The 26276-nt window shown below is 35.8% G+C and overlaps 1 protein-coding gene across 6 annotated transcripts in view; it reads left to right on the top strand.

Annotated features, from left to right (window-relative positions):
• LOC138701769 (zinc finger protein OZF-like) overlaps positions 1-26276 on the top strand; it is a 320834-nt gene that overhangs the window by 5432 nt on the left and 289126 nt on the right. For 2 of the 6 annotated variants that reach the window (XM_069829014.1, XM_069829015.1), the window contains exon 3: positions 2270-2352. In XM_069829014.1, the coding sequence (XP_069685115.1) occupies positions 2270-2352 (83 nt within the window). Of the gene's footprint in view, positions 1-2269; positions 2353-8391; positions 9437-12027; positions 12296-12602; positions 16483-26276 lie in introns of those variants that run through there. The other 4 variants (XR_011332686.1, XR_011332687.1, XR_011332685.1 and 1 more) reach the window with 4 other exon arrangements.

Here is a 26276-nt window from a genome sequence, read left to right as displayed (position 1 = left end):
CTGAAAAACATGCTACATATATTGCAGGCAAAACGACACACTGCAAAATACAAAAATTAAAAAGAATCACGTGGTAATGCAAAATAATTAATACCAATTTTTTATTGTCAACTCACCACTCTATAGCATTGGCAGAGTTTACTTATAGTGCAGATCTTCGGTCCTCTCTCTTTTTGTAGCAGAAATGTCTCTTATGGTGTCGGGAAACTCGGGTCATTTTCTAAGTTCACTGATGAGTGATTTTTGAATAAATATTGAGGCTAGCCCATTGAGACTATCTTGAGGCATTGTATTTCTGAAGTCGTTTTCTGTTCTTAATTTAGAAAAACTTCTTTCAACAGAGACACTTGTAGCTGGGATGGTTAAAATCAGTTTCACGAGCCTGACACTTCTAGTAAAATTTCGCAAATGTTATTTGCAGCAATGTAACTATGCAGATTTTATTCATATTCAAATTTTAAAGCAGCTGAACTGAAAATATAAGGAAGTTCAGGCAAGAAGCCATGGTGATCAATCACCATAGGAGATTTTGGACAAAATAATGGGGTAATTAACGAAGTACTCTGCAAATATGTTGAAATCTAGAAGACTAGAAAACTGTATGTGGTGTAGATCAGAAAATACCGTATTTACTCGAATATAATATGCACCACAATTTTTTAATCCTAAAATCCATAAAAACAATTACTGGCAGATACAATACACACCGATGTTAAAAACCACTCAAAATTAAAATTTTATTATATTATCAAACAGGTTATAAAGGCACCCTTGCCTCTAACTATATAGCATATTCATCCTTAGGAACTGGCAAACTTAGCCAACAGGTCTGGATTGATGTGAACATTGATTGACATTGACTAACTTCATTCTACTCTTTCATCAATAATTTTATTGTTGGTAGGCCTAAATTATTTTGGTTTATTTAAAGATGTGCGATTGTTAAAAGTTGTATACATAAAATCTCATAATAAAAAATATGTGTTAGTAAGTCATTATCTTAGTTAAAAATAATATTTGTATTAATGACTGTTGTCAAAAATGGACATGAAATTACGAATTAAAAGAGCACAAAAGAACGCGAACCTGCAATGGTAGTTTCCTTCAGCAGTTTCCCACCATATCTTGTGGCATAATTCAAATTTGTTCGAGTCTGAATGTTAGCAAGCGAATATAATGCACCATTAAATATAATACGCACACCAGTTTTCAAGACGACATTTTAACAAAAAAAGGTGCATATTATAATGACGTATATACAGTATGTCCTGCGTATGAACTATGAAATTGTCAATTATTGCTAAGCATAGTATGGTATTCTATTTTCTCGTTGCTACCATTGTTTGTTATGCTGATAGGATGCAGACATTGTTTTCCACAAAGGATGAAATCTTAATGAAAAATATTAAGAATTCTGTAAAGGCTTCATTTTTTTTCTGGCAGTGAATAATTTCAAGTTTTTTATGTAGAATTTTGAACAGACTGTATATCTTTGGTAGTACTTAATAAAAAAAAACTATCAGAAAATTGAACTCAAATTGGTAAGATTTTGTTTATAACATGCCGTATTTCAGAATCAAGTTTGGTAACGTTCATAACAATGTGATCAAACAATTCAGATAACTTTTCTTTATAACTCTGGACTATTGTAAAGGCTAAGTTGGAGCAATGGAAGGAAACGAATTTTAATGCTTTCATTGAAAGCATGAGGAGTTTTAGAAGATGTATATGAAGAGAATATGCAAAACTGGAAACCATTGAAAAAAAGATTTTGTATGATTACATTTGAACCACTGATGAATTATCAATGAAAATGAATTGATAAATACGAATGAAGTGTCTTGGATGCGGGATCAGATTTTTCTTTGAAATTCTCAACATTTATTAATTCGTATGCACTATGATTTAAATTTCGAAAAATACTTTTCAATAAGATGTAGTTATTGAATTTCGGTTAAAGATTAGTCATTTACTTTATACAAAATAACAAAAGCATGATACCAAGGGGATACAGAGGAAAGCTGAGGTTAAGGTGGTTGGATTGTCTGGAGGAGGACCTGAGAAGGATGGGAGTTCGAAGATGGAGGAAGAAGGCAGAAAATAGAGAGGAATGGGCTGTCATCATTAAGGAAGCACTAGCTAAACTTTAAGAGCTGCATGCCAGTAGAAGAAGAAGATGATACCAAGGGTTAAATAAGCAGTATTACAATATGAAAGAACGTCTGTTTTGTAATATAAACGAATTTCTCTATTGTTTATTTTTTAACAGGATTCGGACTGGGAAATGCCTCCAGTGAAGGTTGAAATAAAGGAAGAAGTGACTGTAGAAGAAAATGACGTGCTACAGTCCATGTGAGTATATGTTTTACGGACTTTTTACTACTACCTGATTGATTTTACTGCTTTCTTGCATAATTGAAAATGTTATATGAAACTATGAAATGTCATTTTTCCAGAACTTCTGCTTAAAAATAACCATTATGATTAGGTTAATGTGACGAGTCCTTGAATTATAATTACAAATTGGTGTCCACACCTGTGGAGTAACGGTCAGCGCGTCTGGCCGCAAAACCAGGTGGCCCGGGTTCGATTCCTGGTAGGGGCAAGTTACCTGGTTGAGGTTTTTTCCGGGGTTTTCCCTCAACCGAATATGAGCAAATGCTGGTAACTTTCGGTGCTGGACCCCGGATTCATTTCACCGGCATTATCACCTTCACCTCATTCAGATGCTAAATAACCGAAGATGTTGATAAAGCATCGTAAAATAACCTACTTTAAAATACAAATTGGTAGCCTTCAAGTAATGCTTTTATCTTGTTATAGTGTCATATAAATCTTATATGCAATATCCTGTTATTTCATTATAATACCAGAACTTCTAAGAACTAGCTTAGTAATAAGATGTGACCATGTTTATAAAATGAGAATTTTCCAAATTAAAAAAAAAAATTCAGTGACAGTAAATCATTTAGTGTTCTGTACTGGTAAGCAACATAGTAAATGAAAATTCTCAAGTATCCCATGAAACTTAAAGTGACGATTTTTACCAACATATTACAGTATATTGCACCTAGACTGAATCATGCTGAATCATGAAGTATTTTTCTCAGTTCGCTTTTGTCAACTGAAGGAACTTGAATTTAATAACCCGATTAAGGGGAGTTAGATATTTTGAATAACAATTTCGAGATACGTTTTCTTCTCATAGTGAAGTAAAATTGGGCATCCTATTTCGCACTGGCTTTATGGCATATATATAAAAGAATTTTACGACATTTGACCAGCTGAAGTTGTAAGTACTCTCAAAACGCATTTGTAGCAGCCTACAGTGCTTGCCTTCAAGTGTAGTTGGCTGTAATGAATAATCCTGATGGTGTCCTCTAGTATCTGAAAGAAGATTACTGCTAAATTTTCTATGCTCTTCATCCTCACCTCTCATCATACCATTGGAATTTAAAACTGCCATAATTCCAGTGTGGTAGATGGGATGTGGAAACATTGGACTTGAATCCATAGGCGCCAATGTCTATGAAATATTGGGGGGGGGGGGGGGGGTGGCAAGACTATGGAGAAAAGCCAGAGAAAACTTTAATTGCTCTTTATAAAAAATTCCCTTACATATTTTGCAGAAAATAACAGTGTCTGATTTTTCATATATTTATCCATAGAAATTGCTTAAGTTATCCCATGATAGTTGAAAACTTCGGTCTTTATGAATTATCTTTTTCCTTTCACCCCTTTTTTCACCTTTTGTTGGTCCTTGGAGCAATGATGAATATGAGCTATTAGTTTTACTGCTTCTACTATAACCCAATTTATCATTCTGTTCCTGTACAATGCAGTTTTATTTTGGACAGTTCTCTTCATTAAGAATGTATCCATTATCAACAGTTATATCAAAATCACTGATCACTTTACAAGCACACACACGCGTTGACGATTATTACAAGAAATAATCATAAAACTGAATGCTTGGTAATGATTACTTTAAATGTCGTAACATATTTACCATATTTTCTCGAATACACTGCGCACTTTTTTCCGAAATACACTAGTAAAAAATAAGGGTGCACGGTTTATTCAAATGAAGTTAACAACATTGCCTGATTTTCCTTCTGTGCATGTCATTATTTTCCCGCACTGGTATTTCAGTTGTTAATATTGTTAAATGATGTTTGGATTAGCAGTACATGTGTCAGAATCAAATTCAGGTGTGATAAGTGTTTAGTTCGTGCTTCTTATATTTTCATTTCTGGAAAGATGTGAGATTGGTGATCCTTCACTGCAGCGAAAAATTTAAAATTAATTGAACTGTATTTGTGTTTAATTGTTTTTAATTTGTCGTGAATATATTTGTTGAAAGTTTTATTTTTGTAATTTTTGTTTGCTTGTTTATTTATTTATTTATTTTGCCTTTCAAAAATAGGATGTGTGGCTTATTCGAGGGTGTGGGGTATTTGAGAAAATACGGTAATTGTTTATAAAAAATGCTGAGCATTAATAGTAATTTAACTGATATTAGGCAAAAATACAGTCGAATACACTGTTAATTGAATTGTTAATTCCGTATTTTTATTTCTGCATGGTAATACCACAGTCTAGTATATACAGTCACGAAGCTCAATACGTAGTAAATATGCATCCATAGATAGTTGCTGACCACTAGGATCGCTAATATTGCCTCATTACAGACAATGCAAAATAGTACTGGCACAGTCTTTTGTTCCTAGCACCCTCACAATTCAAGCTTCATGACTGTATATACTAGACTGTGGTAATACTTATGACCATTAATGTTTAATCACAATAGTAGATAGATTTGAACTGAAAAAATGTGGATGGTAGGCGAAGAAGTGGGGATTCACTGATCTCAAATGCAGGAGGAAAGGGAGAGAGTTGTGAGTTGCGTCACTAACGTGGTCACTGCAACAGCTGATCCTCTCTATGGATTTGGAATCCTTCTCAGAGCTGCTAATTTTATTCCTGGGTTTAGTCCAGAACACTTTAAGGAAACAATGCACTTGCTCGAGTGATAAATAACAACACTATTAGATAATCAATTCGGATATGCAGACAAGTGAGCGATACTATAATAAAAATCCGAACATGCGAAACGAATCCGTTCTGATTAGTGAGTGTGTACGTTTATCCAAGAAACATTAATTTAGTGCGAACTCGTGAACAAATTCCATGAAAATTGTCTTTGTTAAGTTAGTATTTACTAGACTGTTCTGAGCTCTGTTGCGAAGTTGACTGAGCCATCCTCTTTGCAGCACTAGGGAGCTCAGGGAGTTATAATGCAGACACTGTAGAAATTCCTGTAGTTAGCATCAGTGCAGATCCAAGGGATAGCACAATGTTAATACTGATACTCTCACGTAATTAGTCAAATGACAAATATATTCATTTCTCACATAAAATTCTTATTCAATATATTGTTGAGAACAAGCTTGATACTATTTATAACGTATAAATATTGTATAAAGTTAGATTTTGAAAATCACTTATTTCTTCTAATATCATTCCATCATTACTATAATTTGCAGTCATTCATATTGCTAATGATGGAAGGAATGAAAATCATATATTTGTGATGATGAATATAACAGTGTTGATGATGACAATAATAATAATAATAATAATAATAATAATAATAATAATAATAATAATAATAATAATAATAATAGGGCCTAATTATTATTATTATTCTTATGGAGATGATAATGATTGATTTTCTTAATTATATATCGAAACCCTCTCCAGGTTACAACCACATTCCACAAGAACAAATCTGGAGTGTTAGAATTTTTCTACAGCAGATTCTGAAAGAAGTGAGCAGTTCCAAAAGAACTGTGTCTTAGATCCCATATTTTTCCTTACCTTGGCAGTTTCCACAATCTTCAGTATAACTTCTGTTTTCATACTCAACTCGCAATTGAAATGCTCTTATATTTTTAGGCAATACCAAGATCTCATTTTACGGTATACCAACATCAATCAGTTAGCGTGGTTTGGCTGTAAATCACTGATTACTATATCCGTCTTATCAACTGTTACTATGTCATTAATGTGGATCTGTTGATCATACCATTTCTTACAAGTCTTACGGACATATAAAGCCTGATGATACATTCATTAACGAACATATAGGAGCTCCCAAATTTGAACTAATATTTTCTGATCCTCCTTGCTCCCATATCGAACCCCTAATCCTCGCGTATTTTTTTTTATCAGTCGTGATCGTTAGTTTTTAATACAATCTAATAATAATAATAATAATAATAATAATAATAATAATAATAATAATAATAATAATACTCGCTGAATATATTTTGATATCAACTGACATTAATTTGGATAGTTTAGTAGGCACAGTACATATCAATCAATATAATTCAGTTCCAGTAATCCTATAATCCTAGGTATTATTGTATGCTCATATGATTGTAAAGATTTTTTTTGTTCTTCAATTTAGGGCCTACATGTAGGATAAAAAATTAAATGTTATGCAGCATCTTGTTGTCAAATAAAAATACGTTACAATTGAGAAACATTGTATTTTGAAATATTATTGTGTTCAGTGTTGTGACCTAAACCATATTTGCATTATAGATACAGTGTATTTATACTTTTATATAAAAAATATAATCCATTCCATCAATGAATCCAGGCTTTACACCCCACAGTCTCCCGTATTTTTGTGATCAGAAGTTGGTGTCCCTAATGTACAGACTTGTTTTTATCATCATCATTATCATCATCATCATCATCATCATCATGATCATTTAATATCTGTGCAGTAGATCAGCTATAGTGAAGAAAAGTGTTACACTTTGTATCAAGATCAGAGTGCAAACACTAAGTTTCTCATAACCAAGTGAATAAATACTAAGTTTTTCAAATGAAACCAGAGCATCACTAATAAAACGAAATTAACCTTACTGCTTAAAGCTCATACGCTTCTCCCACTGTGACACTGCATGACAGATAGTAGTTCATAGAATCCCTGTGACCTGGAGGTAAACCATTGTTTAACAGCTTTTTGCACTGCTTCATCCAATGGAAATGTGGTTCCATTCAGATTTTTCTTTAAATGTCCAAAAATATGGAAATCGCATACAGATCAGTTTGGACTGTAAGAGAAGTATGGTAGTGTTTCCTGCAAAACCTTTGCAACTCGTTCCTTTTTGATCTGGCAGTCTGAGCCCGAGCATTGTTATAGAGTAAAATCACTCTTCTGGGCATTTACTCTTGACATTTTGTCTAAGATGTCTAGCATTGGACATTGGTCATTTGTCCCTGCTCTAGAAATTCCATATAACATGACTCTCCCTGCATTTCCTTGCAACTTGAGCTTTTTGGAGTTAGTAGATCTGTTGTGTTTCCATTTTGTGCTAGACTGGCAGGAGTGTGACTCAAAATGGTTACACCAATACTCGTCAGCAGTCACAGTGTGATGCAAGCAGTGATAACTTTTCTTCTGATATTGTGCGGGGTTCTGTTGGCAGATTCTCACATGTTTGGCTTTTGCTCAGTAGTTAAATGATGTGGCACCCACTACCTGCAAACGTTATGCTTCTATAGGTGATTTGGAGAATTTTATGAATACTTCCATAAATAAGTAATAAATGAGCAATAAACTAAGTTTCCTTATTGTTATTCTCCTATTCTCTCAGAGAAGAGCATCAACATGTGGAATTGAATTTGGCATGATGGGCTTGAGCACTTACCCTGGTCGTGGGTTGTCCTGTAAATGTTTTCGATCAGAACATAATCCACACACCAATCCCTCAGAGCAGATTTCTCGAGGAATGTTTGTCATATACTGCAATCATTCTGCCCTGAATTTCAGCAGGTGTATGCCCTTCTGCAGTAAAAAAATGAATTACAGCATGCTATTCACTTTTGGATGCTTTTATTTTGCACCTTTCATTTTTATTTTTTTCATTTATTCAGTAAAAAAAAGCATAAGTCAGAAATTGGCAGATTTGGGTTATGACCTCCATTTGAATACAAAAAAATGTATATTTTTTGATATGGTATAAAGGGCATATGGCAATTCTCTTCAATAGTGATGTAGAGTATCAGATTTCCAGTCCATCTTAATTAGGCCTATATTGGTTCTTATTTCAAACTTTGCTTTTGCTCTACTCAAAACTTGCAGTTTATGACTTACGCCATTTTTACCGCGCACCATAAATGTACAAGTTGGGTCAGGAGTCGCTTTCCCCAATATTCGTTCTTAGATTTCATACCCGTACACATATACAGATATCATAACTTGAACAAACGAATAACTGGTGTAATGAGTGGTGTGTTGGCAACCATGTTTGTGCGTCAACTGTTTTTCCAATATGTCTTGAAAACTGCCCTCGTTTTGCCTATATGCAGTTGATATGACAACAGGATGGAGCACCACCTCATTTTAGTGCACGAGTGAGGAACTTCTTAAACCAGCAATTCCATGAATGGATTGGCCGTCGTGGCATAACATAATGGTCACCCAGATCATGCACCTGACACCATGTGATTTCTTGCTGTGGGGTATCCTGAAAAATGATGTTTTTGCTCAAAAACCGCAGGATCTGCATCAGTTGTGACAGATGATCGAACAGTCATTCGTGAAAATCGATGAAAATCGTGAGTTATGGTCTGTCATTTGTAAATCAGTGTCTGAATCTTGTGAATTGTGCATCGAGAAACAGGGCCTCCATTTTGAACAAAATCTGTAAAGAAATGTGTAATTAAATGTAAGGAAGTGTTTGAGGAAAGCGACTTTTATCCCATCCTGTGTAAAGCCAAAACTTCCATGTACATGTTACTGATTGTACACAGTGCTTAAACTCAGTTTCACATATTTTATTATTCAAAGCCTCTAAATCAAATTTTTTATACTTCTGAAAATTATGAATGAGAAATAAAGAAATTCAGTTCTGATAATAAAGCATATAAGAGTCAAAACTTTACCTGTGATGAATGTTGAGTTTTAGATTATGGGAACATATAAACTGAAGTTCACTGGTGCAACTTTTTCATACCTACATAAACTGTTAGAAAATTTCCCAGCCTATTCCACAATTCCAAAATCCTGAAGTATTGAAAATCCTTTTGATCTTCTAAAAGTGTGTGGCCAGTCAAATACCCAAGCACTGCTTTGGCTTGAACTCCAGTAAAAATAGCTTTCATATTCTGTTACTTTGACTACAACTTTCAATTATGTTGTGCAAATCTGTTTCTGAGCACCAGTAATTCCACTTCATAGTAAAAAGCCAACCAGTGACCATGTATTCACACTTCGTAAAGGTCAAGGTCTGTCCTGGATCCTTTCTGCTGTTAAATTCATTTTCGTTTGACTGGTTAAGGTTATTGAACAAGTAATAACTGCTTTACTATGTTAATGTACTGTATAAATTCGGTGTTAAATTACCTGGCTCACTACTTTCAGCGTGATATGCGTCATTCTCTGAAATTAGTCAGCGGGGTAATTTACCACCAGAATTCATATACTATTAACACAGTAAAGTAATTATTACTTGTTCAGTAACATTAATCAGTATATTATACTAGTGTTGAAAGAGTGTATCCGAGAATGAAGAAAGTTTTCATTTTAATTCATCATTACATGATAGGCAACCCATAGTATGTCGGGTAGAAACATTAGTACATTTTTGCATTCCTAAAGCAATTGGAACACTTTCAAGAATTGTTAACTCTCAGAACAATGTGAGATTTTCCTGGTCATGTTAGATATTTTTTTAATTATATTTCTACAGCCATTATGAGGAAAATTGTCTACCTAGGTAATACAGTTTATGTGTGTATTGCACGAATCCTCATTCCAGACTTCTGTCCTTTTATAAGCTAGATTAAATAATTTCTTCTTGTGGCATATCCAATTTTGAGGGTGCCTGATATACTATCTATTACATTTGTGAAAAAATATTTTATGTAGGGTTGTGTATAATCGCTTCTTTTTCAGTATCAGTGTAGGATGTGATGTTTTTTGTTGTCGTTGTCTTTTTGATGTCACCTCTTTTATATTTTTGTTATTCCACATTGCAATACTATATTCACCATTATCCTCATATTCTTTCTGTGACTTTTGCAACTGAAACTGTAACACAACATTGCTGAATGATCGTGATTGATCTATCTAACATAATGTTATGATACAGAGCCATCATTTTACCCAGGTTTACTTTCGGTAACACAGTTTGGTGGCCAAGCAGAGTGCGCGCCTGCCCATGAATGGGTAGCAATAAGTACAGTATGCAAGGTCAGCAACAAACAAGGCAAGACAATCAAAAAGTATGCTGTAATGTTGTTTAGTTTTCTTGGGTTGTGAGTGCATGAGTCTTGGTACAAAAATATTGCACAGAACAAAGATTTTCCATTTGTTGAGACACTATAAAAAAACTAATCACCTCACCAGTATCATAGAGCATTTTGGGAACATTTTCTTGGTGTTGACCAACCTATCAAATGTAGAATACAGTTCATGAAATAGTCAAAAAATTCAAAACAGTTAATAGTAGTGGGAAAAAAAAAATCAAAGATGTCACATTTTAACAGCAGAAAAGCTTGATGATGTTGATGCTCAGCTAGAATACTCACCACGAAAGTCTCTCTTTAAATTGACCCCAGCAAGCTACGGGTCAGCACACAACAACAAAATTACTTACATTTCGTCCTTACAAATTGACAGAAGTATAAGCCTTAGAAAACAGGGACTCGAAGAGGAGAATAGTTTTGCACCTGGTTTCTTGAGTTTATGGGTTTTGGCACTTTAAACCCGCAATTAATGTTTTTCAGTGACAAGGCATGGTTTCACGTGTATGACCATGTGAACAGTCAAAATAATTGGTACTGGTCAACACAAAATCCGAGACACATACATCAAAGTCCACTACATGATCCGAAGGTGGGATTGTGGTGTGCTGTGTGTGTGATTTAGAGTACCGTATTGGCCCGAAAATAAGCCACCCCTAGATGTAAGTTGCACTCTTAATATTCAAGGGAAGAAAAGAAAAAAGGTTTACGCATGAATATCAGCCACACAGGATTAAGGGAAGAAAGATTTATTTTCTTGTACTTACATGTAAACATTCTTTCTAACATATGGTACTGTACACTGGCATCTAACACATTACCATTATTGTCTTATTTATTGTCATCACTGCCAGTATTCACTCCATCACTCTCACTTTCACTCTCACTATCTTCTTCTTCAGTTGAATTAATTCTTGTGAGATAGGCATCCCATCTTTCCTCTTATCTTGCAAGTAGGAAAGAATCCCGGCTTCAAGTTCTGGATATTTGACACATTTCGGTCCTCTGAACGATTTTCTCAGTGAAACTGCTTTTTACCATTTTTTTTTTCTGAAGGAACCTAACATCGCACATTAGATTCGTCCAATCCATACTTTCTTCCAGTCTCTCTGTTGATTGTGGTTTTGGCATAATGCACAACTGCAAGTTTTAGGTTTGCATCATAACTACACCGAATTCCTTGGCTTCATAATGCTTTTTGCTCTAAATGATCATTCATATTGGCATGAAACAGGGTTTCTTACCTGTATCCAATTTCTTACTGTAAGTGAGCTGAAATATGCAAGCTTACAAAACAATAATTAAACACAATTTTAATGCCAGGCAAAAGTTCGCATTGTTGCGTCATGAAATGCCTCCAGTTTTGCTTACAGACGATAGCTGTATTGTTGCAAATGAGCATACTGCAATTTTTAAACAGCACATGGTAAAAGCGTAAGTAGCGAATATAAGCCGCACCTTGATTTTTTGCAGTTGAAAATTTGATAAAAAGTGCGGGTTATATTCAGGCCAATACGGTATTTGGTCCATTTTTTGTTACAACACAATGCTGTCCAGTAGATATCCATAATTTTGGAACAGATTTTTTTCTTACTTGACTGAAGAAGAATGAATGCATGGTGTGTTTCAGCAAGGTGGGGTTACAACTTATACTGCTCGGATTTCATTATGTGCGATTGCTGACATCTTTGGTGTTAGAATAACTGTTGCAGGATTGTGGCCTACTTGGTTTCCAGATGAAAAGTCCTGTAATTTTTATTTGTGGGACACTTTAAAAAGACAGACTGTATAAATAAAATCTACGAACATAGATGAACTACAAAAGAACATATGAGAAGAAATAGCTAAAATTTTGTAAGCAGAGGTTCAACATGTGAATGGAAATTTATTAAAAAGCTACAATACCTGTTTTGAAGCACAAGGAAAACAATTTCAACAGCTTCTTTGAAAAGGTGAACAATGTTAGGTACGTTCGCAATAATAATATTATTAAGTTAGCCTTGCCTGTTGAGCTGATTTATCTTGATGCATAAGAATGTGTATAATTTGCGTTGGTCTGCCAACTGCACAGAGACTGGGGTGTCGGCAGGTGAGCGGTGTGTGCTTGTGGCGACCGCCAGTGAAATGATGGCTCTGTATTTCTGATATATATTTTCCATTTCCGCTTCACAATTGAACTTGGAACTCTAGTTTCTTCCCTAATTGCTGTGTTATATATCTATAATTAATCTCCAGTTCTGTTTTGATTGAACTGTTTGTTTTCCTTTCAACAGTAAGGAGAAATTTCCACAAGAAGACAGGTCTACTGGTGCTCAGAATATTGGAATATTCGCCGGTTTTGTTACACAGCAGAATGAATTTGATATTCTCGAACAAAAGAAGCAAGCTGCTTTGTTAAAATATGGCCAACAAAGCTTATTAATTGAAAAACCTTTCAAATGTGATATTTGTGGAAAAGGCTTCAAGAGACGAGAGTATCTTGTAACACACATTCGCACTCACACTGGAGAGAGACCGTACAAATGTGAAATATGCGGTAAAGGTTTTTCTCAGCAAGGACCGCTCGGTGATCATGTACGGACTCATACTGGAGACAAGCCATTCAAGTGTGATATATGTGGAAAAGGTTTTGGCCAACGTGGAGGTCTCTTAAATCATAACCGTACTCATACAGGTGATAAACCCCAAAAATGTGAAATATGTGGCAAAGGATTCAATCAGCGAGCGAAGCTCATCACTCATGTTCGTACTCATACTGGCGAGAAACCATATAAGTGTGATATATGCGGGAAATGCTTTAGTGATCAATCCTATCTTGGACCCCATGTTCGCACTCATACGGGGGAAAAACCATTTAAATGTGTTACATGTGGGAAGTGTTTCACGCAGAGAGGGTACCTCATTATACATTCCCGCATACATACAGGAGAAAAACCTTTAAAGTGCAGTGTATGTGGGAAAGGATTTGGTCAGCGAGCCCATCTTGTTGCTCATGTCCGTACCCACACAGGTGAGAAATTGTATAAATGTAATATCTGCTGCAAACGCTTCACACGACAGGCAACGCTTGTGGTTCATACACGCGCCCACTTGGAAGAAACTAAGAAATCGTAATATAAAGGGACGAACATTCATATAATTCAGTACCGGTACCATAAAGACGCAACAAAATCACACAGGTGTGATACATTTAATCAATTTCTTTGTTAAAAAAATTGGGTTGTTGCAAAAGTTCATAGCGTTTTTCGGTGGGACAAAAGTTTTTATTTAATGTGAATAGAAGACCGAAATTAAAATGTTGTTTAGTCAGCTGTCCGAAGACAGGTCTGAACCTCACAAGCGACACCAAGAAGACACCACTTATGAGGCAACTAGCCAGGAGATAATGGGGTAGGTTGGCCAGTTCCTTTCTCCTTCCTTTGCATATATCGCCGACTAGCTACATAATACATTAGTCAGACTTCAGATGTATTCTTCCGCTGACACATTGTCAAGTAAGATGTACTGCCTGATAATCAGGGAAAGGAAGTTCATGCCCTAAAACGTGAAGAATATGTATGCATTATGCCATAAAAATAGATAAATATGCTACAAAATATGCATTATCAGTCTGAAATTATTTTAACAGAATAGGTATAGGTAACTTACGTTTAGTTTATGAATTTTGAAGTGCTTGCCTCATTGCTGAATGCTCCATTTATGCTGTTACAGTTCACATCTAAGCAGTGACGTATGTTTTCTGTTGTCATTCTTCGCCTGTTGTCTCTCAGCATAGCTTTGTAGCGCGAAAAACTTCGTTCTACGTCACAAGAAGTAAGAGGGGCTTGCACAAAAGCTGTTAGCTGTTTTATATAAAATTTTGTTGGTTTTTGGGGTGTTTTTCCTTCGAGAATATCTTAAATTTCTTTAAGTTGATAATAACTAGGGTTTTTGGAAAGAATATTTGTTGTTTTCTCGTTCACTTTATCTCCTACATTTCCTGGAACTGATGTTAAACTGGATATTGTTCTATCGAAATATGCTAAAGACTGCAGTAAAGGAATACCAATTGTTAACTTGAGAGGCTCCCTATGAGGGCGTCATCGTTATGTTCAAAATTCATAAACATAATTTAGTCGTGTTTAAGTGGTTACACACTTTTAAAAATGAGGAAAAGAGAAATAAACATACATAATATGCACTTTCCCTATATAAATGTTAAAATATGATGCTTTTATAAATAAAGGCAAAATATGCACCTTTATGCACAATAAAAGTAATATCATTGTATTCAGAAATTTGTTATTCATGTAGATAATCTTTCAGCATATTCACACAATGATAGAGAACAAATATGCAAATGCATGAACTTCCTTTCCCTACTGATAAATAATAGTTGTACATATCAGCCAGAACCTCAATCAAAAGATAGAAATTGTAATGAGTAATGTAATATTCTCTTACATTATCTATGACTCTGCTTCTGAAAAAATCTGCTGGTTTGGAGTTATAGAAGTCGTCAAGCCAAATTTGTAAAACATAGTTATCAAAGGCATTCCCTTGAAAATTGTTGGATAGAGAATGGAAAAGGTGAAAATCTGATGGCGCAAGATCGGGAGAATGTGGGGGATCACCTCCCAACCAAGATCCTGGTTAGCTGCTTTTATCATGTTAGTGGAGTATCGTATTGCAGCAGCACTTGATTCATTCTTCCTGATCGTTTTTCTTCAATTGCAGTCTCAAGGTGTGTGAGTTGTTGTTGACAATAAATTTCAGTAGTTATGGTTACATTCCTGGGAAGGAATTCGTAGTACAAGAAGCATTCTTTATCCCACCAGATAACATTATCTTCTGTGGCTGGATACTAACTTTTGTGTGGGGTGTTGTGTGTTGAAATTACAGAACCATTTTCTTACAGTCTTTTCTCTGTTGGCATTCTCCTCGTACATGGCACAAAGCTGCCTCTGTTGCCTTTGCTCCTCTATTAAACTCAAACAGAAGAATATGTCAGAAATGTTCTTTTTTTTTTCCATTTGACACTCCTTATTCCTTAGCCCACAAATAGCATAAACTTCCTTCAGATCCGCAAAATTCAAGGCATATTTACAAGCACAACACTCCAAACGACAAACGATAATCTCCTAACAATGCAATGTTGTGATGACGAACAAAAATGCTACAGACTTATGCACCAACCTAATAAAAATGACAGAACAAATGGTCACTTTTGTTGATAACAATGTATGTTATTGAGGAAGTGTCTGAATTTGCAACATTAACAGTGAATACATGTTCCTGTTTTGTATGTAAATGAGCAAGTGTCTGAATTTGTAAAGTTAACAAAGAGTGAAGACAGGTTCCTGTTTTGTTAATTTGCCAATATCATCTCGAAGTTCAGATAAAACCGACATTAATGTAAATATAAACTTATAAATTTGTGATATATTTCACCACCGCCTTTTATTTGATTTTACTATGTTTTGTAAATATATATAGCGTGTGCTATCTGCTATTTATGAATTATAATAAGAGTTATATATATTTTTAATCACGTAATAAAAGAAGGCGAACTGAAATGTAATGTTTTCTGTTATTGTTGTTATCATCAACACTACTGTTCGTACACAAATTTTCAGCACTTTGCACAAATAGGTATTTGTTGCTGGTAGTCTCTGTTCCGAGACTAATGGTTGTGTGTTCTGTAAAAATTTTCTCTCCAATGATATGGTGTTAGTATAGTAATAGGCTTGTCTAAACCTAGACTTTCATGTTTAAGTTGGTAATCCAGACCAGTAAGTTCTTGAATGTGATCATAGTTATTTCGAAGGGAATGATGATGTAAAGTGCACATTGATCTGACTACTGATAGTCTTTCTCTTAATTCTCCATTTACCAGATAATGGTCAGAATTACAGTCTGCTCCCCTGAAGGTTCGAATATCTACTATACTAGTATGTCTCCATTGATCATTCAAGATGTGATCGATTTGGTTGCGTGTCAGTCCATCTGGAGAAGTCCAAGTATAGGCCTACTTATGTATATCCTTATGGGAGAATGTTGTACTTTTGACAATTAAATTTTTTGATGTGGCAAAGTTGATTAACCTAATTCCATTGTCATTACTAGTTACATGTAGGCTCTCTTTTCCAATGGTCGGTTTAAAAATATTCTTCCGTCCTACTTTAGCATTGAAATCCCCCAATAAAATTTTAATGAGATATCTAGATACCGTAACTTATCAAAAGGGTGTTCTAATTCCTCATAGAAGTATCCTTTATATGGTCATATTTATCTTCTGCAGGGGCGTGAGCGTTTATAACTATGATATCGGACCATCTGCCCATAAGTACTAAATACGATAACCTGTTACTGATAAATTCGACCTTTTTTACTGATAATTTTATTCTTTTATTGATAAAGAATACTGTTTCCAATTGGTGATTACTGTTTCCTTCTCCATAATACAACAAGTAATCTCCTATTTGTGACATGCCATTCCCATCTAACCTAACCTCCTGTACTCCCATGGATCTATTCTATATCTAACTAGTTTTTTTGCTACTAATATTACCCCTCCTGTTCTATATAGACTTGTTACATTACAGGTACCAAATCTCATAACCTTATTCCTTTGCTGTGGTCGTGCCAGAGAATCAGTCCCATTCCGAGGCTTATTTTGAGGTTTCGTAACAAGTTGTTTTTCACGGTGATGGGTTGTTAGCACCTCGCCAAACCCCCAAACTGGAGGACCACACCTTATCGGCTGTCCATGACTGCTTATTCAATATATTCACAGCTACCCTCCATATCTGGAGACCGTCTCCTCTATCCGCAACCTGAAGACACGCCATGCTGTGGTAATAGGAACCCACCATACATGGGGCTTTGGATATTGCACAAGGATATCGTGTCACGATACATGGTAGGTGCAAGAGCCAGCACCAGACAACATTCAAGAAAATACCATATTTTCAAACCGGAGATGATGATGAAGGAAGATTTCGTAAAGTGTCGGTAGAATGTTGATGAGAAAAGGGGAGAACCTCGAGGAAACCCTATCTTGACTTCGTCCGTCATGATGGTCGAATTAGCAAGAGGCTTGGATAAACCCTCTTTTAGCTTCCGTGACAGTCTCACACTCTAGCTGTGAAGCACCAAGAAGCTTTATTAGGTATGTATAGGGACTGAATTTTGACGTACAATTTTAAGGGGACACTACGGTGAAGTAATGGTGAAAAATTAAGAAAAAACGCTTAAAAATTTTTTGTAACTCTCTATTTAGACTGAGCTCAAAAAGCTAATTAATTTATATTCCCATAACTATTTTCAAGCTTTTTAGCCAATATGAACTAAAATTTTTTAAAACTTTGACGCAAGGAGCCTTTTTAAAGACGTCAATATAAAATGCGTTTAAAAATAGAATTTCAAAACTATTAGCCCTAATGACCCAAATTTTGTACAGATGATACTTGTAGACCTATTTGTGTAGTTTGAAATTCATAAATTTTGGATGAAAATTGTAGACATTTTAAGGGGAGAGGATGGTATTTTTTAAAACTTTTTTCCTATTTGGTGTAAAATATTAATTTTTTTGTATATAGAGAGCTCATAGCTGTGGCAACTCAACAAAATAAAAATATTTTGAAAAAAGAAATTATTTGGGGGCCTAAATTTGAAAAAAAAAAAAAACCCAATGCAGGATTGTACTAAAACCGATATATCTAAACCGTTTTTAAAGATAATTTCAAACAGTTTTTTGCAATGTATTTGCAAAAGCATGTTCTACAAACTGTCTGTAACAGAATTTTGATATTAGTCCCTACGTTTGTAAAATAACAATTAAAATTTAATATCGATTTTCTGATTTCCTTTCTTTCAAACAAACGGACGTATTTTTAAAATGAAATCAATTAACAAAATTCTGTTACAGAGAAAAGTTTCCTAATAGTATAAAGAATGTGTGTTCTAAATTTCATGCATGTATCTTTAATAGTTCAGAAATTATATCCATTTTTGTCTGGCAATGTAACAAAAAAATGAAGTTACTGGAAACCAATAAAAGCAGGCGTGTGATTTAAAAATCCATAGCGCTGGAAGTTTAAAAATGACGTCTCAACATCCAATAAGGGCACAAATACCCACAAAATGTTATGCAATGCATTCCACACATATCAAAGAGTATTTTAAAGAATTTTTTTTAAATTTAATTTACCGGAAACAACAATAAAAGTGGGCGAGTGATTTAAAAATCCGTAACGCAGGAAGTTTAAAAATGGGGATTCAACATCCGATAAGAGCACAAATACCCACAAAATGTTATGCTATGCATTCCACACATATCACAGAGTATTTTAAAGAATCTTTTTTTAATTTACTCATTTTCCACCAAAAAATACCATCCTCTCCCCTTAAATCTCACATAAGTGTCCCCATAAAATTAGATCGAGATATGGGATACTAGGACGAAAACTATGTAACGTTTGTAGGGTGATCCATTCCGACACAGTAACATCGTGACTAATAATTCCATTGAAATTAATGTGGTCTTGTTCAATCGGGATACTATATACGATACGAGCATGAACTAGTGGGAACCTGCGGTCACTGGCGGCCATTTTGAACATGCGCGAAAACTTCCTGGCAGTAGCCTGTATCTCGCGATTCCGATGTGCTAGCGCCGTAATTTTGATGCCAAACTAAAGATCTCGTCTATATCAGTCGATTTAAGACAGACTTATTCGCGTTAAACCCACAACCACGCCTATTTGTTTGGTAACAGATACGCGCAAAATTTTCCACGGTTACCTTCTTTGTTACATTTTACCTTTTGGATATCTAAAATACCATATTTAAGCAGAAAAACTCGCGAAATAACGAGAAATTTGGATCATTGTGCAAAATACATCAATAACCACGGAATATACTCCCTCTATCGCAAAACTACGAACTATACACCGACATATTGTTCAATACTTACTTACTTACAAATGGCTTTTAAGGAACCCGAAGGTTCATTGCTGCCCTCACATAAGCCCGCCATCGGTCTCTATCCTGTGCAAGATTAATCCAGTCTCTATCATCATATCCCACCTCCCTCAAAGCCATTTTAATATTAACCTCCCATCTACGTCTCGGCCTCCCCAAAGGTCTTTTTCCCTCCGGTCTCCCAACTAACACTCTATATGCATTTCTGGATTTGCCCATACGTGCTACATGCCCTGCCCATCTCAAACGTCTGGATTTAATGTTCCTAATTATGTCAGGTGAAGAATACAATGCGTGCAGTTCTGCGTTGTGTAACTTTCTCCATTCTCCTGTAACTTCATCCCGCTTAGCCCCAAATATTTTCCTAAGCACCTTATTCTCAAACACCTTTAACCTATGTTACTCTCTCAGAGTGAGAGTCCAAGTTTCACAACCATACAGAACAACCGGTAATATAACTGACATATTGTTCAATATTGTTAAAAATACGTGTTTGTGGCTTTTATTTAAATCAATTTGTTAGTGACATGGCAACGTCATCATTTCTCTACTTTCTCTATGGATATTGTGTACACTTACTTTTATAAACGTACTGTCTCTATGTCGGCGGCCGGGTAGCTCAGTTGGTAGAGCAGCTGGCTACGGGGTTCGATCCCAGATGGTAACAGGATTTTTTCTCGTTGCCAATCTTCCAGAACGGCCCCGAGGTTCACTCAGCCTCCTATAAAATATTGAGTACCGGGTCTTTCCCGGCGGTCAGAGCGTGGTGCCGACCACATCACCTCATTCTAGTGCCGTGGTCATGGAAAGCATGAGGTTCTACCTCCATGCCCCCCAAGTGTCTTCATGGCGTGTGACGGGGATACCTTTACCTTTTACTATCTCTATGTCTACCGAAAAAAGATCGTCTGCAGCAAAGATTGGAGGATGTTATATCTAACATTATTCAATCTTTACTGCAATATGTTATGTACCTGGGGCTACATTTTGAAGCGAAAGGGTTTTGGGGAAACTATTAAGAGGACCACAGTGAATTTGGAGAGAATTGTTTGCAGGCAATATGGTTCCCTATATATAAGCTAATGTGGACAGTGCACGAAAACACTCACTGGCTGTCGCACAAATCTTCGTGCGAACAATGTAGAAATCATACTTCGTTCATGTTTTGGTGATGCTGATATGTGATAAAAATAAAAAGTTTTATATTAAACATAACGTAATACATTTAATTGACAACTTATTTCACCGATTTGACAACTTATTTCACGAAATACCCACCGAAATAATGGCAGGTTTAACACCGAAATCGCTCATTTTATTTCGCCAAAAAATATGGTCCATAGTAGGCATATGTATTTTATGATAATAGTTGAGTGTGCTTGGGGAAAGAAATCTATCCAAAGAAAACTTGACATAAATTTCTTTCATCCACCACTAATCTCACAACTCTTACCTAGGTTTGACCTCTATTCTCCTTTGCAAGAATTCATCGTCTTAACAGACTAAGCTTCGATCGGCCTACGAAAATTGTTAGAAATGCAGAGTTTGAATTGTTAAATATCATCTTCATTTCATTTCACTTTTCTTACTATTTTCAGGGTTCAAATGGTATTATATACCAGCCGGCTGAAGTTAACAGTCGTTTCCTAGATACGAAACTAAATTGATTTCTCATTTAGAGTCGATGTCTCCCTGTCCTGTCGATTGGGGCTGTTTCGCCTGGTTATTAGCAATCATGTCCGTGTTTAATGATCCTGTAATTACCGCCAGATGACTCTCACTACCAATTACCAACAGATAAATTACAAACGCTGGCACACGTTCCGTTGTGTTCTCCAACCTGTTGAGACTTTCATCCAGACCCATTGGACGTTCAACAAAATTGCTTTCGGATTACAAGCAGAGAAATCTTGGCCGAACATGAGGAAGATGCAAAAATTGGTATGCAAATTAGAATTCTACGGTCGTGCTCATAAGAGAAGAGCCCGTTTCTAATGGCTCACAGTTCAAACATATATAACGTCTTAATATTAAGAGCTTCCGGACTCTAAGCTTTTATGTCTATATTAATGTCAGAATTAATTAATAAGCCATAAAATAAATGTTAGCTGCTGATGTAACTCTTATCTGCTGACGGTTCTCATACTCTTAGCGGAATTTACCCTGAGGTGATAGTTGGGGAATTTTACGATCCTACACGTGAAGATTACACTGGGGACCTCCTGCTGGCTTTGGGTTTGCATGTGAGACAATAAAAGCCGTCGCAGTGACAAGTAATAAGAAAATGACTTGATACACAACTGTCCTACCTGAAATGCAAAGAACGATTATATGCCGAGTTACAAGAATGTTCTCAGTTTTGAGTGAACTATGAATGTATCCTGGCACAGTAAACGCCAGTACAACAAAGCGTTTCACTTCATTTACAGACCCAGAAACAAAATCTGAGCCACCTGAACTTTCTGAGTTCCAGTTATAACATACCGTACTGCACATGCTCAGTAAGCACAGTTATATATCACTTCCGCCATTATACTGTATATGTATTTGTGTTGTATTTATAATTGATTACGAGAGTAATGTGGACCACACGGCCTGTGGCGCAGTCTGGATAGTCTCTGACGAACTAAATGTCTACGCTTCTTGGTATTAGCACAGTCTAGTACAGCGTTTCTCAAATGTTTTTGAAGTGGGGACCACTTTTAAAGTCAGAACAGTTCCGCTGACCACCTTATTCAAGTTCCCTTCGGAAACAAATTTCTCATTTTCGTAGCATATTTTAAAACCAGTATACTTATATTTTAAAATTGAATTAAGGTTCGGTACTTTGGTCCTCTGTTATGAATTTGGATGGTCCCTGGCTGGGTTACAGGCGCGGCGTCAGATGTGCAGGGAAAAGATGGCGAGAAACACCACGTTTATAGTGCTTTAAATCCCTCTTTTGTTGCTGAGAGTAGAGTGGGAAGTCGATAGACGGGTAGGGTAAGAAATTTCATAAAATGTCTGTACTGGGAGAAAAAGTGAAATTCGATTGCCATGTTCATTTCCAAACTCTGAGATTTTAAGCTATAATATGATACGCAATTCGTTTGAATTTTATGTTTTCTTCTGTATTTTTTAAAGGACCACAAGGGCAGACCTCGAGGATCACAGGTGGTCTGCGGACCATAGTTTGAGAAACGCTGGTCTAGTATATACAGTCACGAAGCTCAATACGTAGGGAATATGCAGTCATAGACAGTTGCTAACCACTAGGATCGCTACTATCGCCTCATCACAGACAATGCGAAATAGTACCGACACAGTATAGTGTTCCTAGTATCCTCAACAACTCAAGCTTCGTGACTGTATATAAGTACTAGACTGTGGTATTAGCGACATATATTAGCCCGCTCTTAGAGTAGGGACGAATAACAAGTTAAGAACCGTGCAATTGCACAAAAAAATTATATATGCACCTAGGTACAGTACAAAAATAAATAATTTAGTAATTCGGTTTATTTAGTGAAGGTATTTTACTTTTATCTATTACATCAGAATTTGAATATATCGCCACGACATGGCAACACTAAGGAAGCTTTTAATAGAAAAAGGAGCATCTTCTGCGGACCTCTGGAAAAAGAACTAAGGAAGCGACTAGTGAAGTGCTTTGTGTGGAGTGTGGCATTGTATGGGGCAAACACTTTGACATTACGACGAAATGAAAAAAAAAAACGAATAGAATCATTTGAAATGTGGATATGAAGAAGAATGGAACGTGTGAAGTGGACAGACAGAATAAGAAATGAAGTTGTGTTGGAAAGAGTGGATGAAGAAAAAATGATGCTGAAACTGATCAGGAAGAGAAAAAGGAGTTTGTTAGGTCACTGGCCGAGAAGAAACTGCTTACTGAAGGATGCACTGGAAGGAATGGTGAACGGGTGAAGAATTCCAGGCAGAAGAAGATATCAGATGATAGACGGCATTAAGATATATGGATCATATGCGAAGACTAAGAGGAAGGCAGAAAACAGGAAAGATTGGAGAATGCTAGGTTTGCAGTGAAAGACCTGCCCATGGGCAGAACACTTACGTACGTACGTATGTATGTATGTATGTATGTATGTATGTATGTATGTATGTATGTATGTATGTATGTATGTATGTATGTATGTATGTGTGTGTGTATGTATGTATGTATGTATGTATGTCAACACTGTGTGAGGGATCATGTGACTTATCGGTCTTCGTTTTATTCCGATTATGCGTTGCATTTAGGTATAGGTTTACGAACTTTTAGAGGTCATGGACACTTTGTGACAAAGGGAGGTCGAATTCTCATGAAATTAGGAACTGTCCAAGAACCTTAAATCTTTGAAGAGATTAACTATGCTGGTGATATTACAAATTATTGTGTTCACGGATTCTAGATCCTTCTTAAACTTAATTTGATTCGCTCTTCCTTGATCACAGCAATAGGAGGAAAAATAAAAGTATTTAGTTTGAAGAAGATGGAGTGATTCACTGATGTATTCTGCAGGCTTCGTGAGGAAAAAATCCCACATCTTTGAAATTGAACCTGCGTCCTGTCTGTCCGTGGACAATAATATCCACTAATTAAGCAAACTAAGCTCTCAAAACATTCAGTAACATATCTTAATTTTTTCGGAATATATATTATGTCTTTCTCGTGTTAAATTTTACCGTACCTGGTTAACATGTTTCGGCCTGTTATTGGCCTTCTTCAGAACTGGTTGTTGCTAGTGTTGGCGCATTTAGTTTTGTTTCTTGTGGGGGTGTGTTTGTGTACAGTAGTGTAATATGGAGTCAAAGAGTGTGTGTGCTCTGAAATTGAGTGGTGTGTTGAGAATTTCATTTGGATGTGTTTTTGTGTGTATGTATAATTCGTATTGTTCTAATTACACTACACAAACACACCCCCATAAGAAATAAAATAAAATGCGCCAAGACCAGCAACAACCAGTTCTGAAGAAGGCCAATAGCAGGCCGAAACATGATAACCAGGTACGGTAAAATTTAACACGAGAAAGACATATAATACATATTCCGAAGTGATATAGTGTTAAAAGTTGTGTAATCAAGATGTATACCTTAATTTTTATATAAAAATGTCCACAGTTGAAAATGTTTTCCTATAAACAAACCATCATAAACATATTAATAGAATCCTAATCTAAACGTTCCCCTATACGCTTCGTTCAATGCGTCATCTCAACACGACTTCAGAGACAGACACATATGCTGTCACTTTCTCTTGTTTTGTAATGGCGTTATACCTCTACCGTTTCTCAGTAACCCGTAATAAGGCATGTAATTGGCCTCTAGAACTAGTGGCGCCAGACGATATGGGTTTCTCAACACCCAATTGGCACATACATCCACGAAAAACGCCTTCGTGATCATTTTGCTGTAATTATTTTCTAAACGGAAGCCATGCAGACTAGTTTCTCTTTACTGGTAATTATCGAATCATGATTATTTAACAACCTGGGAAACTGATTAATGAGAATTATCGAGAAGCCAGATGTACTCGGGTTTTTCGTGATGTAAGAAAGAATTTTGTACGTACCTGTTGTCTGCATTTTAATAAACATTTGCTTTGATGGTCTTAAATTATCATTGACGATAATTTATTGTTTTACTGCTTAAATTACATATATTCAATTTTATCTAATATATTTACTTCATTTATTATGTTACTTGTGTAAGTCTAGCAATAGCAAAGGATGCTTCTAATAGAAAAAGGAGCATTTTCTGCGGACCTCTGGGAAAAGAACTAAGGAAGAGACCATGAAGTGCCTTGTGTAGAGTATGGCACTGTATGGGACAGAAACATGGGAAGTGAAGAGAAACGACTAGAAGCATTTTAAATTGACTGAGCATATTGGGAATTAAATCAACGGCTTTCCCAAAAAACGCTATGGAATGTTTCATATAAAACAATTTTTATCTCCGAAGCGAAGGAAACTTGTTTGTTTGAAATTTCTCAAAGAATAACCCCCTGAAATTAATGACATTACGGTTCACTTTGTATAAAATTGTTTTAGTGTTTTGAGGAAGTAGTTATGTTGTGACTGAGTTTCGGAAATGATGGACATATAGTCACGAGAATGTTGAAGCAGGAAACCATTTAAGTGATTCACAAAAAGAGGGACCGGACAGTGATAACTGTCAGAAGTGTGGAGATGGAAAACTTGATTTTTTTTATTGGTAGAGACAGAATTACTCAGTGACGTAAGATTGAGTATTCTAAAGAATAAAAGCAGAACGAAAACATATTGTGAAAGTGCTTCCAGGTCCAACGAAGTGTGCGGTGAATATTATTGATGAAGTTGGTGCCTTTCTAAAAATTATAGACATTGAAATGATTGATGGCATTGTAAACTACACTAATATACATATAGAGAGACTGCGGGGAATACATCAGTATTCACGTGAAAGGGACAGCAAAATAACTTCAAGAAGTGAAATAATGGCTGTGTTGGGTTTTCTTTCCTTGGTTGGAATAAAGAATGAAAATCTTGAAAATGTATTAGAACTGTGGGCAGCAGACTGAACAGAATTGTAGGTCCTGAGAACTGTCATGACTTACAGTTTCCATCGTTTCTACAGCACGTGGTATTTGACGACATTGAGACAAGATCTGAAAGAATTAAAACTGACAAGTTAGCTGCAATTCGTTCGTTAATAGATGCTTTTGTTGCTAGTAACTGCGACACTTTGAGCTAATTCACCGCTATAGACTGAATGAAATGCTGAATACTTTCAAAGATCGCTGTGGATGGATTCAATTCATACTTAGCAAACTAGCAAAATATGGCTTAAAAATACATTAAAGGTGATATGTTACAGTTGTATGAACACTAATAAGTACAATAAGTTTATTGAAGATGTTAGTCAGACATGTTTCGGAGATGCTTCTCCAGCTTCAGTGACTAATTACGACTGCAAAACGAAAACAATTATAATTAATAACTTGATTA

This window comes from Periplaneta americana, chromosome 6 (assembly GCF_040183065.1).
Source record: "Periplaneta americana isolate PAMFEO1 chromosome 6, P.americana_PAMFEO1_priV1, whole genome shotgun sequence".
Classification (NCBI taxonomy): domain Eukaryota; kingdom Metazoa; phylum Arthropoda; class Insecta; order Blattodea; family Blattidae; genus Periplaneta; species Periplaneta americana.
Note: the sequence above shows the minus strand (reverse complement) of the source record. Positions and strands in the feature narration are given on the sequence as shown.